Raw genomic sequence first — 20,643 nt, forward strand, 5'->3', positions numbered from 1 at the left:
ACCCACGCTGCTTTCCCCACCGCCGATGTTGCCTTCCCTACAACCCACGCTGTCTTCCCCCATCAACTATGCTGTCTTCCCCACCACCCACATGGAAATAAGTCACTTTGACTTTTTTGGGTTATCCTAGGTAATCTACACATATGCTGCTATGTATGATAATCTATGTAATTGTATTTGTGTATACCTGAATAAACTCACTTATTCTTTGAAACTTGAGAAAAAATGAGTTTCCTCTTTTGCTGTGGTACAAGTGAACATGAATGGGATGGCCCAGCATCAGAGGTGGAAGGTTGATGATCATCTGGGTTTTCAGCACTATTTCTGGCATCCTGGACATTGCTTTTGGTCACAAACTCCTCAAAACCATGAGATTCATCTCCACTGACACTTCAATCTGTGTTAGAACTATCACTTGGGAAGGGAAGAGTCCCAGTTTTCCGGGGAAAGAGGTATTCCTTATCGCTAGGCTTGGTGACCAAGGCATACTGAATTAGCACTCCCACAATGCACTGCGGCCTCCCCGATTTTTTTTTTATACTGCACAGTATAAGTAAAAGTAGGCCTTAGACAAGGATGTGTGATGTCACCGTGGTTGTTTAATATATTTATAGATGGGGTTGCAAGAGAAGTAAATGCGAGGGTCTTGGCAAGAGGCGTGGAGTTAAAAGATAAAGAATCACACACAAAATGGGAGTTGTCACAGCTGCTCTTTGCTGATGACACTGTGCTCTTGGGAGATTCTGAAGAGAAGTTGCAGAGATTGGTGGATGAATTTGGTAGGGTGTGCAAAAGAAGAAAATTGAAGGTGAATACAGGAAAGAGTAAGGTTATGAGGATAACAAAAAGATTAGGTGATGAAAGATTGAATATCAGATTGGAGGGAGAGAGTATGGAGGAGGTGAATGTATTCAGATATTTGGGAGTGGACGTGTCAGCGGATGGGTCTATGAAAGATGAGGTGAATCATAGAATTGATGAAGGGAAAAGGGTGAGTGGTGCACTTAGGAGTCTGTGGAGACAAAGAACTTTGTCCTTGGAGGCAAAGAGGGGAATGTATGAGAGTATAGTTTTACCAACACTCTTATATGGGTGTGAAGCATGGGTGATGAATGTTGCAGCGAGGAGAAGGCTGGAGGCAGTGGAGATGTCATGTCTGAGGGCAATGTGTGGTGTGAATATAATGCAGAGAATTCGTAGTTTGGAAGTTAGGAGGAGGTGCGGGATTACCAAAACTGTTGTCCAGAGGGCTGAGGAAGGGTTGTTGAGGTGGTTCGGACATGTAGAGAGAATGGAGCGAAACAGAGTGACTTCAAGAGTGTATCAGTCTGTAGTGGAAGGAAGGCGGGGTAGGGGTCGGCCTAGGAAAGGTTGGAGGGAGGGGGTAAAGGAGGTTTTGTGTGCGAGGGGCTTGGACTTCCAGCAGGCATGCGTGAGCGTGTTTGATAGGAGTGAATGGAGACAAATGGTTTTTAATACTTGACGTGCTGTTGGAGTGTGAGCAAAGTAACATTTATGAAGGGGTTCAGGGAAACCGGCAGGCCGGACTTGAGTCCTGGAGATGGGAAGTACAGTGCCTGCACTCTGAAGGAGGGGTGTTAATGTTGCAGTTTAAAAACTGTAGTGTAAAGCACCCTTCTGGCAAGACAGTGGTGGAGTGAATGATGGTGAAAGTTTTTCTTTTTCGGGCCACCCTGCCTTGGTGGGAATCGGCCAGTGTGATAATAAAAAAAAAAAAAAAATTGACCATGCAGACCCATTATCTCACATGTAGGTCTACCAGCTTTCTCCTGCAAGATTTGAAGCCGCTAGAATTTTGGAGTATTATTAATACGTCACCGACATTGGCTTGTAAGCCATACCTATACATCACCGACAGTGAAAGGGTTAAAAACTATAGGCACTGCAGCCACTAAAGCAACATTTCCTCTGTTCATTAATCACATCCCCCAGGCCTCTTCTATATCACATTTGCCCTTCATTTTGAATTTGTCATCACAAAAGCAAAGCTGTACCCTGTTTCTCAGAAAATAAAATATAACAAGGAATGATTCGTCATGGTTGAGGACATCCCAGTAATAGAAGCAAACCCAGTAAAAACCTATAAAGGAGACTGGGGGTGTTAGGGTCTCTTACCCATCCTCAGAAAAATTGTCAAAAATTTTGAGCCAGATTTCAAGATACTTCTGGTCCTGAAACCAGTCAAAATCATCTCACTTCAGTAGTATGTCTTTCATTCCATCAAATGATACCAAGAAATAGCCAGTATGGCAAAAAATGCCATGCAGTGCAGGGGACAGGATTTTTTTTATACCATACATACTCACCACACAAACTCATTCTCTCATGTCTAGGCCAAAATTTATCACTCACAGCATATTGTGTTTAAAACGTAGATCTATGTAAGAAACCGTGAAAGGTTTAAACCTCCATGGATATTCTGAGTTACATTCCAGAGACCCAAATTTGCCAAGCAAGTTTTTAAATATTCTACTAGGAATACCAGGAATATTGCTCAAACTTCTAAATTAATTTACATTTATATTTTGGTTGAATCTTAAGAAATAGATGTATGTATGTAAGTGAGAAAGCTATGATCATATTTATTCAGGTCCTTCAGGTGTTGGCAAAACCCAGTGGTGCTTGTACATAGCCATCCTCTCAGTCCTGGCAAAGAAGAAGAGCAACTGCAATATTACAGTCATGTATATTGACACAGAAACTGCTTTCAGACCTGAAAGGTGAGTTATTTTTATTCCATGGTAGAACGCTCATGTGTGCTGTGTGTTGTCCTTTATTTTTTCTTTCATGACATTTAAAATTATTATTATTTATTATTATCACACTGGCCGATTCCCACCAAGGCAGGGTGGCCCAAAAAAGAAAAACTTTCACCATCATTCACTCCATCACTGTCTTGCCAGAAGGGTGCTTTACACTACAGTTTTTAAACTGCAACATTAACACCCCTCCTTCAGAGTGCAGGCACTGTACTTCCCATCTCCAGGACTCAAGTCCGGCCTACCGGTTTCCCTGAACCCCTTCATAAATGTTACTTTGCTCACACTCCAACAGCACGTCAAGTATTAAAAACCATTTGTCTCCATTCACTCCTATCAAACACGCTCACGCATGCCTGCTGGAAGTCCAAGCCCCTCGCACACAAAACCTCCTTTACCCCCTCCCTCCAACCTTTCCTAGGCCGACCCCTACCCCGCCTTCCTTCCACTACAGACTGATACACTCTTGAAGTTATTCTGTTTCGCTCCATTCTCTCCACATGTCCGAACCACCTCAACAACCCCTCCTCAGCCCTCTGGACAACAGTTTTGGTAATCCCGCACCTCCTCCTAACTTCCAAACTACGAATTCTCTGCATTATATTCACACCACACATTGCCCTCAGACATGACATCTCCACTGCTTCCAGCCTTCTCCTCGCTGCAACATTCATCACCCATGCTTCACACCCATATAAGAGCGTTGGTAAAACTATACTCTCATACATTCCCCTCTTTGCCTCCAAGGACAAAGTTCTTTGTCTCCACAGACTCCTAAGTGCACCACTCACTCTTTTTCCCTCATCAATTCTATGATTCACCTCATCTTTCATAGACCCATCCGCTGACACGTCCACTCCCAAATATCTGAATACATTCACCTCCTCCATACTCTCTCCCTCCAATCTGATATTCAATCTTTCATCACCTAATCTTTTTGTTATCCTCATAACCTTACTCTTTCCTGTATTCACCTTTAATTTTCTTCTTTTGCACACCCTACCAAATTCATCCACCAATCTCTGCAACTTCTCTTCAGAATCTCCCAAGAGCACAGTGTCATCAGCAAAGAGCAGCTGTGACAACTCCCACTTTGTGTGTGATTCTTTATCTTTTAACTCGACGCCTCTTGTCAAGACCCTCGCATTTACTTCTCTTACAACCCCATCTATAAATATATTAAACAACCACGGTGACATCACACATCCTTGTCTAAGGCCTACTTTTACTGGGAAATAATTTCCCTCTTTCCTACATACTCTAACTTGAGCCTCACTATCCTCGTAAAAACTCTTCACTGCTTTCAGTAACCTACCTCCTACACCATACACTTGCAACATCTGCCACATTGCCCCCCTATCCACCCTGTCATACACCTTTTCCAAATCCATAAATGCCACAAAGACCTCTTTAACCTTATCTAAATACTGTTCACTTATATGTTTCACTGTAAACACCTGGTCCACACACCTCCTACCTTTCCTAAAGCCTCCTTGTTCATCTGCTATCCTATTCTCCGTCTTACTCTTAATTCTTTCAATAATAATTCTACCATACACTTTACCAGGTATACTCAGCAGACTTATCCCCCTATAATTTTTGCACTCTCTTTTATCCCCTATGCCTTTATACAAAGGAACTATGCATGCTCTCTGCCAATCCCTAGGTACCTTACCCTCTTCCATACATTTATTAAATAATTGCACCAACCACTCCAAAACTATATCCCCACCTGCTTTTAACATTTCTATCTTTATCCCATCAATCCCGGCTGCCTTACCCCCTTTCATTTTACCTACTGCCTCACGAACTTCCCCCACACTTACAACTGGCTCTTCCTCACTCCTACAAGATGTTATTCCTCCTTGTCCTATACACGAAATCACAGCTTCCCTATCTTCATCAACATTTAACAATTCCTCAAAATATTCCCTCCATCTTCCCAATACCTCTAACTCTCCATTTAATAACTCTCCTCTCCTATTTTTAACTGACAAATCCATTTGTTCTCTAGGCTTTCTTAACTTGTTAATCTCACTCCAAAACTTTTTCTTATTTTCAACAAAATTTGTTGATAACATCTCACCCACTCTCTCATTTGCTCTCTTTTTACATTGCTTCACCACTCTCTTAACCTCTCTCTTTTTCTCCATATACTCTTCCCTCCTTGCATCACTTCTACTTTGTAAAAACTTCTCATATGCATAACAAATCTAATAAAACAGCATTGGTGGTATAGTACAATGAGCCCTCAATTTAATGGAGTAATTTAGAGGTGGGGTTGTCTATTAAAGCTGAGATTGTTTTTTCATGATTGTAACATCAACAGACACTTCTGGATATAATAGATGATAGTAATGCAGCAGTAATATTAAATTAGAATGGTCCCAATAAGAGACAGTTTTAATATACAGTAGACCATTAATTTAACAAGTGATCTGTTAACACTTTTTTGCATTAATACAGTTGAGAAATTGCAACATATTTACTTTGAACATGCTGTATTTATCATATATCACAGAGCAAATGTATATGGCATGCTACGGGCTCATTACCCTCCACATGAACCTATGGGAGAGGCCATTGCTTTACAGGGTAGGCCTACTTAATGTACACAACCTCCCTAACCTCAGTGTTTCTTTCGTTCACATGCTTCCAATACCATACTCAGCCTGTGTTAGTGAATTGATTTTTGATCTTTACATCATCCCATCTCATCTCTAGATAATAACCATGGCATCCAAGAGGAATGAGAGTGAAATTATCAGTGTTTTGAAGAAAATTGACTTATTAGATAAGCTGAAGAGTGACACACACGTGATGGAGATGGCACAAGCCTATGGCTTGAATGAGGCATCACTTCATAAAATAAGAAAGAATGAGGCAAAAATACAAGCTGAATTACAGGAAATTATTTTTGAGGGTGGCTGTGAGCCACAGCAAATGTTTAATGTTGAGGAGACGAGTTTTTATTGGAAGAGGATGCTGTCAAGAGCTTGCATCAGCCAGCAAGAGAAAGGTGCTCCTGGGTTCAAGGCAGCAAAGGATCACTTCAGCTTTCTACTTTGTGATAATGCATCAGGCAATTATAAGTGTAAGCCCATGTTTATTAATTTAAATTATCAGATCTGTTTATGGTGCTTTTATTGACTAGACTTATAGATTTGAATACGGAATTGAAATGAAAAAAAAATTGATCAAGGAAGACTTAGCAGAACTGTAGATGTGAAGTAGCCATGCAGTTGCTTTCTCTTCCAGAAACTGTCATCATTTCATTATCAAAAGATTAATTAACAGAGTCTGCTCAGGTGTGCTGTGGCTGCCCTCTTTCACTGAAGTTCTGAGAGAGAGATGGTTGCAAGAAAAAATAATGCAAAGGAATGAGAACTTTAGCAAGTCAGAAGATGAGAGAATGAGAGAATCTTTGGGGCTTGCGATTTGTTACAAGCATGATATTGTAACGTACTTTTCAAAATTTTCATAAATGGTTATAACATGACCATAATTTTTAAAGAGGTAGACCGGTAAGCCAGCAGAAGACCTCAGTCAGATGACCAAAAGCTCCAACGGAGGGGCATCATATGACGAAGACCCGCATCAGGAAACACTTGTCCTGTTTCCTGACGAACCCTACCTGACTCTAACCTTACTTTTGAAAACAGCATAGTAGACAGTAATTAAATAAAGAGTATGATAAGCCACTAGTGTCTTATACCTGGGGATCTCATTAGATATACCAAGGTTTTCTCATCCCTTTTGAACCAATGAATTTGACACCCTCAACACTGATGCTGGTTGCACACCGTACCCTCATTAATGTTGATCATGTGATGTTATAAGGCAAATTATTAAAGCCTTTGTTGTACTGACAAATCTCACTAAAGGTTCATGGCCAGTTAAAAGAAATTAGACCATTACTTGGGCAACATTCAACAAAATATTAAACTTGAAGAAAAATAAGTCATCTGTAGTTCGGTAATGATGCATGTCAAAGTTTTGTGAAAAAATGCAAAGGAGTATCATTTAGTGGTTGTGGTCAGAGGTCAGATGGACTAATGCAGGGAATGGTGTTCACCTATTGAACTCTTTTAAGAGAAAATAACTAGGTTTCAATTGTTAAATATTTACTCTCCAAATTTGTGTGGTAAATGCTGCTAGCACATCACCACTAGAGTTTGTGCTCCTTTCCATATTTTCTTTCAGTACTGATAAGAAGAAATTTAATTTCAGCAATATGGAACACTTGTTGCATTCAGAAGAAGAGCTTTCCTTTTGCCTAGGAAAGGGAAATCTAGTCTGGAGCATTATATGTACTGTGTTTGTTACCCTAGGTTTGATGTGGCTTACATGCACTTTATTATTATTATTATTATTACCAGGTTCAGTTTCTCTTTTTGGATTCATTCTTGGACACAGTGAAAAGTTGTGCTACTTTGAGTCAAAAATAGTTAAGAAGTGTAATAAGAAAACAGTGAAAGCAATCATGGCTGTGGATGATGCTAAATTAAAGCATCATATTTGCTTCCTTCATTAATGTCAGAGCACAGTGTTGCTTTCCTCCATTTAAAGCTGGTGGAAACTCCAGAAGGAAATAATACATGGTTGGTGTTATTATTACATATATTTCACACCCTAAGTTACACTGCAACAAGTTTGGCCCATTTATTTTCAATTGCTTTACTTCATTTTCAGAATAGTTGAGATTATTAATAACAAGTACCCAGAGCATACAACAGAGATTAAGGAGTATCTCTCAAGGATCTACCTTTATCAGCCCAAAACAGTCAGCAGTCTCTCTGAAATGTAAGTTTTAATGTGTACAATATTTCCTTGTCTAGTGGAACTTTAATTGTCTGCCACTTAACTGGTAATCGCTAATCTTAAGTACTCATTGCTTACTTGTGTGATGTGTTTCATTCATGCTTGTAGTTTTTTTTTTTTTCAATACGGAAGTTTCCCACCGAGGTAGGGTGATACTTTCACCAATATTCAATACTTTCACCATCATTCACACATAATCAGTCTTTGCAGAGTCGCTTCATTTTGATTATAATAAGTCATCCTATTTTGCTCCATCCTCTCTAAATGACCAAACAACCTCAACAAACCCTTTTCAGACCTCTGACTAATACTTTTAGTAACTCAACACCTCCTCCTAATTTTCACACTATGAATTCTCTGCATAATATTTACACCACACATTTTCCTTAGACATGACATCTCCACTGCCTTCAGCCTCCTCTTTGTTGCAGCATCTACAACCCATGATTCACACTTATATAAGAGTGTTGGTACCACTGTACTCTCGTATATTCCTTCTTTGCCTCCATGGATAACATTTTTTGTTTCTTCAGATACCTCAGTGCACCACTCACCTTTTTTCCTTCATCAGTTCTGTGGTTAACCTCGTCTTTCATAAACCCATCCACTGACAAGTGTACTCCCAAATATCTGAACACATTACCTTCTTCCATACTCCCTCCTTTCAATGTGATATCCAGTTTTACTTTACCTAACTCATTCGATACCCTCATCACCTTACTGTTATCAATACTCACTTTCAACTTTCTACCTTGACACACCCTCCCAAACTCATCCACTAACCTTTGCAACTTCTCTTTAGAGTCCTCCAAAAGCACAGTATCATCAGCAAAAAGTAACTGTCAACTCCATTTTGTGATTCCCCATAATTTAATGCCACCCCTCTCCTTAACACCCTAGCATTTATTTCTTTTGCAACCTCATTAAAAAATGTTATTTTTATCTCCTTTATTTGTCTTCCACCTGTATAATTCAACCATATCTCCCCCATATTTACTGTCAGTATTTTTAGTACAGCATTTTATTCATATTTTATTCATTTCAGTTTAACATTTTTCTTTTCTAACTGTATATTTATCAGTGATTATATACAGTGGACCCCTGGTTAACAATATTTTTTCACTCCAGAAGTATGTTCAGGTGCCAGTACTGACCGAATTTGTTCCCATAAGGAATATTGTGAAGTAGATTAGTCCATTTCAGACCCCCAAACATACACGTACAAACGCACTTACATAATTACACTTACATAATTGGTCGCATTCGGAGGTAATCGTTAAGAGGGGGTCCACTGTATTATTATGGAAAATGTACAAAAAATATATGAAAATTGCCTTAGAACTTGAAGGCTTTTTAAACACACTAGCCACCTCCCACCAAAGTAGAGTGACCTGAAAAAGAAAAAGCACTTTCCCCAAATATACAAGACATACACTCATATTATTGTGCCTACTACATATACAGAACATTAAACTCCACTGTAAACCCTCCCCTAAAACTACTACTTGACAGTTACGACAGAATGCACAGTCACAATACAAGGCATAAGGCACTTTTTAACATTCCTCGAGTCAGTCTCTCATTATGCAAGAACGCTATGCACATAAAGGGCCCAAAGATCTGGAACTCGCTACCAGAACAGGTCAAGGATCCCCTGACAGCTTATAAATTTAGGACTTTGCTAAAAAAATCATCATCTCTCTCAATATTAACCCTTTGACTGTTTCAGGGCCCTCTCTGAAACTGTCATTCTATGTCGCCAAATATTTGAAAAAAAAAAAATTATTTTTTCTTATGAAAATGTTAGGAATATTTTTACTAGTGTTTTAAGCCTAAAAAAAAATTTTTGCCATCAGTACTTACCGAGATATAGAGCCGCAAAGTTTGCAGAAATCGACGTGCGTATGGCAACAGCGGCGACTGCCGCCCGCCCGGTATTCTTTTATTTACTCTAATTCAAAGGTTTCTTGCATTTTTCAATATTTTTCTTTTCCAGGTAACTTATGTGGCCTGTGAGACCAATGTAAGGTGCATTGTTCAAATATACACTCATTATTTACAACACAATAACAGAACAAACTTTATCACTATTAGTTTGTGTATACACTTTGTTTACACAAACAAACAATACAAAACAATGTTTATTACTATTGTTCCATAATATATATACATATGTACAGTCACTAACCACGTTCCTAGAACTGCTGCAGCTTGTGGAACTCTTTGAAACATGGGTATATGCAGAGGGGCACTTCACACTCCTCACACATAAAACGAGTGTCTCTGCGTGTTTGTGGGCGTTTTGTGGTATGCATACATACATAACACCTCTTCTGAGCATTTTTCTTGGCAGTAGTAGGAGGCAGTTGTATGGGGTAGTGATCACCAGGCCTCAAACGAGATGACGTCTGTGGGCGCTGGTCTATTGCAGGAGTTGCTCCTTTGTACTTTGCAATTATTTGTCTGATTACTGACAGGCAAAATTCACCATATTTTGGTGTTTTGTTGGTCTTCAACTTGTATATGTTATAAGCATTTAGCATAGAGATATCAACAAGATGGAAAAAAAGTTTGATATACCACTTATAACTCTTGCGTACACAGTCTGCAAACCCAATCTGCATGTCACATTTGTCCACTAAGCGCATATTGAGGTTGTAGTCCATGACAGCTGCAGGCTTTAGAATGGGTTCATTGGTCTCTCTGTTGTCCCTGCCACTGGGTACCATTTCGTTTGTGTGAACTGATGTCAACAATGTGACATCACGTTTGTCATGCCACCGAAATGCCATGATGTCATTGGCAGCAAAGGCTTGCACCTCACCTCTGCGAGTGCCAGCGTCGAACCTTGGCATATGTTTGCGATTGCCACACACTGTGCCACACACGTCTGTCAAGTTCACTCGCAAGAAATCACTGAGTAAGGGGCTTGTGTACCAGTTATCAGTAAATAACATATGCCCCTTACCAAGATATGGTTCCATCATTGTTCGAACCACATCACCAGAGATACCCAATAACTTCATGGTATCTCTCAAAGTATTACTGCCAGTGTACACAATAATATCTAAAACAAGACCACTTCTGCAATCACACAGTACAAATAGCTTTATACCAAAGCGTTTCCTCTTGCTTGGTATATATTGCTTGAATGAGAGTCTTCCTTTGAATAAAATCAAGGACTCATCAATAACAAGCTTCCTGAAGGGATAAAAATACATGCAGCACTTTTGTTTCAGGTACATAAACACATTTCTTATCTTATATAACCTGTCGCTTCTGTCAGGCCTGGTTTTGTCTGAAAAGTGTAACATACGCAACAGTATCAGGAAACGATTGACACCTATAATGTCACTAAAACCTGGAGTTGAAATCAGGTGATCTGTTGTCCAGTATGTGGTGACAGTGTGCTTATACACATGTGGCATAAGCATTATTGTGGCAAAAAACAGGTACATCTCTGCCACAGTTGTCTCCTTCCACTTGTGTAGCCGTGATTTTGGTGAGAGAATTGTATTTGCCATGGTGTATTCACAGTATGTGTTGGTTTCCCTGACAATGATGTCCATCAGGGGTTCATCGAAGAATAACTCAAAGCAGTCCAGTTCACTGGCATTGTTCCCAAGTGGACAAGATGGCTTTATTCCACTTTGTGTTTCATCAAAGTCATGGGGACTGGGAACAAACTCGTCACCGTCCTGCCAATCCCAGATGCGGTCTGCTGGTGGGGTCTGGATATTGTACCGTGGTTGTGGCTGTGCAGGTTGTGGTGGTGCAGGTTGTGGCAGTGTGGGGTAGGGTGAGGCTGGTTTTTCTGCTGAGTCAGCCGCGTGGCTAGTAGCGTGGCCCGGTGATGGTGCCACATGGGCCGTGCCACCCTCACTATCACCACCACTGCCTCCTCCCTCACTGTCACCATTCATACCCATCGTTACAATATCGTCATCTTCACTATCAGGTCGTGGTGTTGGGCCACGGGATGTGCTCCCAGAGTTTCTCCTTCCCCTTGGAACAACATATGAAACACTACCAGACCGCATGCTACGTCATACATACTGGCGCTTCACTGGGGAATATTCACTCTCACTGTCACTAGAACTGCTTTCAATGACCTTGAAATCACTATCACTATCACTATCACTGCTATCATCAGGGTGTTGTACACGACCAAATAGTTTCCTCTTTCGTCCTGGTACAGGCGAAGGTGAATGTGAACAAGCCGGCACAGCACCAGAGGTCGAAGGTTGTGGGTCATCTGGGTTTTCGTCACTATTTACGTTATCCTGGGCACTTTTTTCGGTAACACTCACTTGAAAACCCTTGAATTCACTGTCACTGACATTTTCATCGCTGTTAGAGCTATCACTTGGGAACAAAAGACCTCCAATCCGCCGAGGAGTGAGGAACTTCTTACCGAGAGGCATGGTGAAAATGGACTGACAACATGGCGTTCCCACAATGCACCGCTAGGTCCGAGATTTTTTTCACAGGGTGCGCACCGACCACTGAGACCCATTCTCTCCCGTGTAGGCCTACCAGGCCTTTGGCGCGCGATTTGAAGCCGCTAGAATTTGTGCGTATAAATACGTCAGAAACATTGGCTCGTAAGACGTATTTATACGTCGGAAACAGTCAAAGGGTTAACCAAATCAACCAAAACATCTGCTAACTAGTTTTATTATGTGACCTCTAGGCTCTAAATTCTGCCAATCCATAAAATCGTCTTATCTTTCAATATTAACCAAATCAACCTAAACATCTGCTAATTAGTTTTATTATGTGAACTCCTGGCTTTTAATTCTGCCAATCCATAAAATATTACCACCTGCACAATTACTTGTAAGGTAGATTTTGTGTGCAATTTCAAGATTATTTTACCCAACCCTACTCTACCTTACTACCTCATTTGTATTACGTTTAAATAAGATAATAAAACAGTTAACCACTACTTCTTGTCTAGTTTTAAGTATAGTTGCTATGCACTATTATCTTATCTAATTTTCATTAGTTACTCTGTACAGTGGTCCCTCGTTTTTCGTAATTAATCCGTTCCTGGAGCCGTTACTATAAACGAAATTTACGATTTACGAATCAATTTTCCCCATAAGAAATAATGTAAATACAATTACTCTGTTCCTGACACCCAGAAGTATTAAAACAAAAAATTTTTTACATGAAATATACATGTAGTACATAAACAATACAATGGGAAATGATGAATGAAACATTAACAGCATAACACTTACCTTTATTGGAGATTCTTCTTAGTGTATGGGAGACTGGAGGAGGAGGAGAGAGTGGATTGTTTATAGTTTGGAAGGGGAATTCCCTTCCATCAACACCTCAGGTACCATTTGCTTTTCTGGGGTTGCTTCTCTTCTGTTTCTTAATGCCACTAGGACCACCTTGAGAGTCACTGGAGTCCTGTCTCGCAAAATAACTGTGGAGAGAGCTCTGTTTCTGGCGTCTCTTTAATACTTCCCTAAAATGGCCCAAGACTTTGTCACTGTACATGTTGCCAACCTGGCTTGCAACAACCTTGTTAGGGTGATGTTTCTCCATAAAGCTTCCCATCTTACCCCACATAGTAAAAATCTCTTTAATTTCTGAAGAAGGCACCTTCTTCCATCTCTCTTCCTCCTCCTCTGCAGCAAGATTCTGAGCTGCGATGTGTTGCTCTTCCTGCTGAAGCTCTTGCAGCTCCTCAGTGGTGAGCTCTTCATTGTGGTCTTCCACCAATTTTTCCACATCCTCCAAACTCACATCCAACCCCATGGAACTCCCCAGTGCCACAATTGATTTTACAACAGACATAGGCTCATTAGGGTCAGTCCCAAATCTTTCAAAATCCCTCTTGTCAACACAATCTGGCCACAATTTTCTCCAGGCAGAGTTCAAAGTCCTGGTAGTCACTCCCTCCCAAGCCATATCTATAAGGGTTATGCAATGGAGGATGCTGAAGTGTTCTCTCCAAAATTCCCTTAGGGTCAAGTGAGTGTCTGTGGCCACAAGTCAAGCACCTGTGAAACATTGCTTTTGTGTAGAGTTTTTTAAAGTTTGCAATAACCTGCTGGTCCATGGGTTGGAGGAGAGGAGTGGTATTCGGGGGCAAGAACTTTACTGTGATGAACCCAAACTCCTCTAAAATTAGGTCATCCAAGTTTGGAGGATGAGCAGGTGCATTGTCCATTACTAGCAGGCACTTGAGATCCAATTTCTTTTCCAGGAGATACTCCTTCACACTAGGGCCAAACACTTCATTGAACCACTCGACGAAAATTTCCCTCGTGACCCATGCCTTACTATTAGATTTCCAAAACACACACTGGGATTTTCAGAATGGTACACTAGTAATGGCTTCACTTTGAAATCCCCACTAGCATTAGCACAGAACATTAGCGTCAGCCTGTCTTTCATAGGCTTGTGTCCTGGCATTGCCTTTTCCTCTTGTGTAATGAAGGTCCTCTTTGGCATTTTCTTCCAAAAGAGGCCTGTTTTGTCACAATTGAACACTTGTTCAGGTTTCAGTCCTTCAGCCTCTATGTACTCCTGGAATTCATGCACATATTTTTCAGCCGCCTTGTGGTCCGAACTGGCAGCCTCACCATGCCTTGCCACACTGTGTATGCCAGTATGGTTCTTAAATCTCTCAAACCAGCCTTTGCTGGCTTTAAATTCACTCACATCACCACTATTTGCAGGCAATTTCTTTACCAAATCTTCATGCAACTGCCTAGCCTTTCCACAAATAATCGAAGTCATAAGAGTATCTCCTGCTAATTGTTTCTCATTTATCCACACCAATAATAACTTCTCAACCTCTTTCAGTACTGGTGATCTCATTTTTGTCAGCATAGTTACTCCCTTTGCAACAACAGCATCCTTTATTTCCTTTTTCTTGGCCACTATGGAACATAAGGTTGTGTAGGGGTTTCTTATACATCCTGGACAGTTCGGCCACACTTGTACCACTTTCATATTGTTCAATGATGGTTTTCTTAAATTCAATCGTATTTCTCACCTTCTTTACCACAGGCTTGGCACTAGGAGCTTTCTTTGGAGCCATGGTAGCTTATTTAGTACTTGCAAGCACTAAAATAAATGGAATACAGTGGTCCCTCGTTTTTCGTAATTAATCCGTTCCTAGAGGAGCTACTATAAACGAAATTTACGATTTGCGAATCAATTTTCCCCATAAGAAATAACGTAAATACAATTAATCCGTTCCTGACACCCAGAAGTATTAAAACAAAAAAAATTTTTACATGAAATATACATATAGTACATAAAAAATACAATGGGAAATGATGAATGAAACATTAACAGCATAACACTTACCTTTATTGGAGATTCTTCTTAGTGTATGGGATACTGGAGGAGGAGAGAGATTGGATTGTTTACAGTTTGGAAGGGGAATCCCCTTCCAGCAACACCTCAGGTACCAATTGCTTCTCTGGGGTTGCTTCTCTTCTCTGTTTCTTAATGCCACTAGGACCACCTTGAGAGTCACTCTAGTCCTGTCTCGCAAAGTAACTGTGGAGAGAGCTCTGTTTCTGGCGTCTCTTTAACACTTCCCTAAAATGGCCCAAGACTTTGTCACTGTACATATTTCTCACCTTCTTTACCACAGGCTTGGCACTAGGAGCTTTCTTTGGAGCCATGGTAGCTTACTTAGTACTTGCAAGCACTAAAATAAGTGGAATATTATGAAATATTTTGTAGGAGCACTTGAGGGGACCTTCACTCACTGGTAAACAATGCCAGACTGGCTGGGTAGGGAGGCCGCCCCGGCTCACACCGTGCGTATGCGTCCCGGACGAACTACTATTCGCGAGTCAACCTATGAAAAGCGAGTCCACGTTTATACGAAAATACCCCTATGATTGGCGAAATTTACGATTGCCGAGAACTACGAAAAGCGAAGGACCACTGTATTATGAATATTTCGCTAGAGCACGTGAGGGGACCTTTGCTCACTGGTAAACAATGCCAGACTGGCTGCCGCCCCGGCTCACACCGTGGGTACGCGTCCCGGACGAACTACGACTCGCGAGTCAACCTATGAAAAGCGAGTCCATGTTTATACGAAAATACCCCTATGATTGGCGAAATTTATGATTGCCGGGAACTACAAAAAGCGGGGGACCACTGTATTAGGATTAGTCTGCCCAAAATGCCTCGACATGATAGTGGCTATCTTTGTACTTAGCAAATCATAATTGTAATTACACATTGTAACCTTTGCAAAGAAATAAACTTTACTTTACTTTACTAACATAATTCAACTGTAAACAGAGTTTTGGATAGCTGAATTCAATTGTAAACAGGGTTTTGAGTAATTGAGTTCAACTGTACCATTTTTTTTTTCCTAATTTGAGTGTACGTACATACAATAATTTCATAACGTAGTGAACTTTGTTTGATAATACAGTTTCTCCTCACTTAATGAAGGAGTTTCATTCCTAAGACCATATCGGTAAATGAATTCGTCGCTAAATGAGGAGCATACTATAATGGTAGTGGGTTTATGTCAACTATCTTTGATATTGTTTTAATGTCACCTTTGCATCATATACAGTGGTACCTTGGCTTATGAGTTTAATTAGTTTCGTGGCTGAGCTCGTAGCTCAATTTGCTCATACGTCAAATCAGTTTTCCTCATTGAAATTAATTGAAATGCCATTATTCCATTCTAGCCCCCAAAGCACCATCCCAATTTTTTTTTATGGATTTTTAAATAAGAAAAATGTATTTCTAAATAAGAAATAGCGTACATATAAAAACATAATAAAAGAGAATGTAACGAAATAAACTGGTTTTATAAAGTGTATTTACCTTGGAGATCAGACGACTTGGGCTAATGGAAGATGCTAGCGGAGGTGGAGGGTCAAACTACAAGTTAACTACACACACGCCTCGCTCATGTTTTTCTATGATTTCATGCTTTAATTCAATGGACATCATCCTCTTCTTCTCATCACTGTCCTTTGCACTTACTTTCTTAGGACCCATGGTTAGAAAAAAAGACATTTGGCAAAATAACTGCACAAAAAGTACAAAATGCAAGCACAACACAAGATGTCAGCCCACAATGTCAGTGATGTCACAAGATGTGCCAGGTAATATTATTGATAAAGTAACAAAAGGACCCCAGTGGCAATAAGTCACTCTGACTTTTTTGGGTTATCCTAGGTTCTCTATATATATGCTGCTGTGTATGATAATCTATGTAACTGTATTTGTGTGTACCTGAATAAAGTTACTTACTTCAATTCCGTCGACTGAGTACAAGAAACTGCCCATTCACCTATTTCAACTACCCAGTAAATTGGTCAGAAATTGGCAATTTGGCCAATTTCACACAAATTTCGAAAGATGCTAATTTCAAAATAGGGTCCAGAATAAACAATGCAGACATTCCTGGCACTAAAATAACATTTTTTCTGTTCATTAGTCACATTTCCAGGCCCCTCTTATATTACTCTTGCTTTCCATTTTTAATTTTTATTCACACAAAAAATAGAAGATTTTCTGTTATGCAGACTACCGCATTATTGTAATAATTATATAAATAATATCAACCCATTCACGACTGTGTATTAGACTGGCCAGGTGGACACGTATTGGACAGTGACATCATTTGTTTACTCTTGAACACGGCAAACATCAAACATATCCGCTACTTTGAGCTCAATTTCAAGGTACTTTTTGTCGTGAAACCAATAAAAATCATATCTATTTCTGTAATATATCTTCCATTTTATCAAATAAGACCAAAAAAACGAGAATACAACAATAAAAACCACACGAAAATATGCTAATGGCTGAGAAGTGAACTCCATTATTTATTGTTTGATTTCTTTCATTTTTGGTGTACATTAATAAGCATTTTTCCATCATACATTTTCCAAAGTTTCAGTAAGATAGCTCAACAAACGATGAGAAAAAAAATATTTACCAAAAATGGTATATGTTAAGCCCAAGCCATGTACAGTGGACCCCCAGTTTTCTGCTAGTGTGGAAATCATACAATTTGGATTTCAAGCACTTTTTTCGGTGAAATTTCTCCCTGGGTTTCGTACATCGGCTCGGAAATTGACAGTACCAGATGCGGCCACCTGGGCCGCTCATACGTTTGTGACTCACTCTTGGGCACATTAACCCTTTCAGGGTCACAGGCCCTCTCCTAAACTTGTTCTCAGGGTCAGAAATTTTTCAAAAAAAAAAAAAAAAATTTTTTTTTGTGAAATGATAGAGTATCTTTTCCCAATCATAATGACACCAAAAGTATGAAATTTGATTGGAAACTTATGGAATTATGTTCTTGCGAAGTTAGCAGTCTCAACGATGTTTACGCATCGGCGATTTTGCCCAATTTGAGCCCTATTTTCGATCAATTCCAATGTACCAGTCAACAAAAATCATAACTATTTTGCTAGAACTCCATTTTTTCTATCGAATAAGTACAAGAAACCACCCATTTACCGATTTCAACTATCCAATAAAGTGGTCAGAGATTGGCAATATTGCCAATTTCACACAAATTTCAAAAGATGCCAATTTCCAAATAGGGTCCAGAATAAACAAGACAGACATTCCTGGCACTAAAATAACATCTTCACTGTTCATTAGTCATGTCCCCAGGCCTCTGTTACATTTCTTTTGCTTTCCACTTTGAATTGTTATTCTCACCAAAAAATAGAAGATTTACTGTTATGCAGACTACTGCATTAGTGTAGAAATGGTGTAGAAATGGTATAAATAATATCAGCGCACTTGCGAAAGAATATTAGACTCACCAGTTGGTGTGTATTGGACACGTTGGTGCGTATTGATAAAAATCGAACATTTCTGCTACTTTGAGCTCGATTTCAAGGTACTTTTCATTGTGAAACCAATCAAAATCGTCTCAATTTCCATAATATGTCTTCCATTCTATAAAATGAGAACAGGAAAACTAGAATACAACCATAAATAGCATACGAAAATACACTGCAAATTCGCTGTTTTAAACCAAAAACACGGTTGGAGTTTTTTTCTCATTATGCACTGTGTGCTGCAGGATTTTTTTTTATACTGCGCACACCGACCACATAGACCCATTCTTTCATATGTAGGCCTACCAGCTTTCTCTCGCTAGATTTGAAGGCGCTAGAATTTATGCGTACTAGTACGACACCAACCCTGGTGTGCAAGCTGTACTAGTATGGTACCAACCTTGAAAGGGCTAAATGCCTTATTTTATGTTAATATAGACATTTTCATTAATTCATCTAGGATATTTTCTTCAAAATTATGTAGGAAACACATTACATAGTATTTAAACATGCAGTGTTTATATGCTATGTATGTTTAATAATAATCACTCTTGGGCACACTAAATGTCTTATTATAGGTTAATATAGTCATTTTCATTAATCCGTCTATATTTTCTTCAAAATTATACTATAAGAAACACGTTACATAGCATATAAACATGCATTGATTATTTGGTATCGAGGGGTGGGGTCGGGTGGAGGGTAAACATTACGTTTTCTTTGGTCCAGCTTCAGAGAAAACATGTATGAATCTGCCTTGGCCTAATAACAGCCCTTAACCCTTTCAGGGTCCGTGCCGTAGATCTACGGCTTTACGTTGAGGGCCCAAACCATTGATCTACACCATGAGCTCAGCTCACTCTCATAAACTGTGAGCAGTAAATTTGGGCCTAGATATGAGAGAATACATCTATGTGGTATGTGTGCACCACATAAAACAAATCCTGCAGCACACAGTGCATAATGAGAGAAAAAAAATTGAACACAGTGCATAATGAGAGAAAAAAAATTGAGACCGTAATTTTCTATTAACCCTTTGACTGTTTCAGGCCCCTCTCTGAAACTGTCATTCTATGTCGCCAAATATTCAAAAAAAAAAAAAAATTATTTTTTCTTATGAAAATGTTAAGATTATTTTTCTGAGTGTTTTAGTCCAAAAAAAAAAATTTTTGCCATCGGTACTTACCGAGATATAGAGCCGTGAAGTTTGCAGAAAATGAGCCGCGTATGGCAACAGCGGCGACTGCCGCTCACCCGGTAAACTTTAGTTTACTTGTAATTGAAGGTTTTTTTGTTTTTTTCACTATTTTATTTTTTCACATAACTTATGTGGCCTATGAGACCAAAGTAAGGTGCAATGTATATATATACACTCGTTGTATACAACACAATAAGCACACAAACATAATTATCAATATATTGTTTACAAAACTTGTTTACAAAAACAAACAAACAATCCTCCTCCTCCTCCTCCTCCTCCTCCTCCTCCTCCTTCTCCTCCTCCTCCTCCTCCTCCTCCTCCTCCTCCTCCTCCTCCTTCTCCTCCTCCTCCTCCTTCTCCTCCTCCTCCTCCTTCTCCTTCTCCTCCTCCTCCTCCTCCTCCTCCTCCTCCTCCTCCTTCTCCTCCTCCTCCTCCTCCTCCTCTTCCTTCTCCTCCTCCTCCTCCTCCTCCTCCTCCTCCTCCTCCTCCTCCTCCTCCTCCTCCTCCTCCTCCTCCTCCTCCTCCTTCTCCTCCTCCTCCTCCTTCTCCTCCTCCTCCTCCTCCTCCTCCTCCTCCTCCTCCTTCTCCTCCTCCTCCTCCTCCTCCTTCTCCTCCTCCTCCTCCTTCTCCTTCTCCTCCTCCTTCTCCTCCTCCTCCTCCTTCTCCTCCTCCTCCTTCTCCTCCTCCTCCTTCTCCTCCTCCTCCTTCTCCTCCTCCTCCTCCTCCTCCTCCTCCTCCTCCTCCTCCTCCTCCTCCTCCTCCTCCTCCTCCTACTCCTCCTCCTCCTACTCCTCCTCCTCCTCCTCCTCCTCCTCCTCCTCCTCCTCCTCCTCCTCCTCCTCGTCCTCCTCCTCCTCCTCCTCCACCTCCTTGTCTTGTGTGCGAGTGTGTGGCTTATAATTGTTTTGAGTCAGAAGTCGGCAGCTGTCAAAGTGACATATTGTCTCATTAGTCACTGCCCCTACCGCCTGTCAAAACAATGGGGTCGGATGCTGCTTCCCCTCCTCCATTCTATCTAATTATC

The 20,643-nt window shown here is 40.3% G+C and overlaps 1 protein-coding gene across 4 annotated transcripts in view; it reads left to right on the forward strand.

The window, feature by feature from the left end:
- The window catches only part of LOC128696789 (DNA repair protein RAD51 homolog 2-like), a 103,370-nt gene that overhangs the window by 25,263 nt on the left and 57,464 nt on the right, over positions 1–20,643 (forward strand). For all 4 annotated transcript variants that reach the window (XM_070096035.1, XM_070096034.1, XM_070096036.1 and 1 more), the window contains exons 4-5: positions 2,612–2,741; positions 7,473–7,583. In XM_070096035.1, the coding sequence (XP_069952136.1) occupies positions 2,612–2,741; positions 7,473–7,583 (241 nt within the window). The remainder of the gene's footprint in view (positions 1–2,611; positions 2,742–7,472; positions 7,584–20,643) is intronic.

The sequence above is a fragment of the Cherax quadricarinatus genome, chromosome 52 (assembly GCF_038502225.1).
Source record: "Cherax quadricarinatus isolate ZL_2023a chromosome 52, ASM3850222v1, whole genome shotgun sequence".
Taxonomy (NCBI): domain Eukaryota; kingdom Metazoa; phylum Arthropoda; class Malacostraca; order Decapoda; family Parastacidae; genus Cherax; species Cherax quadricarinatus.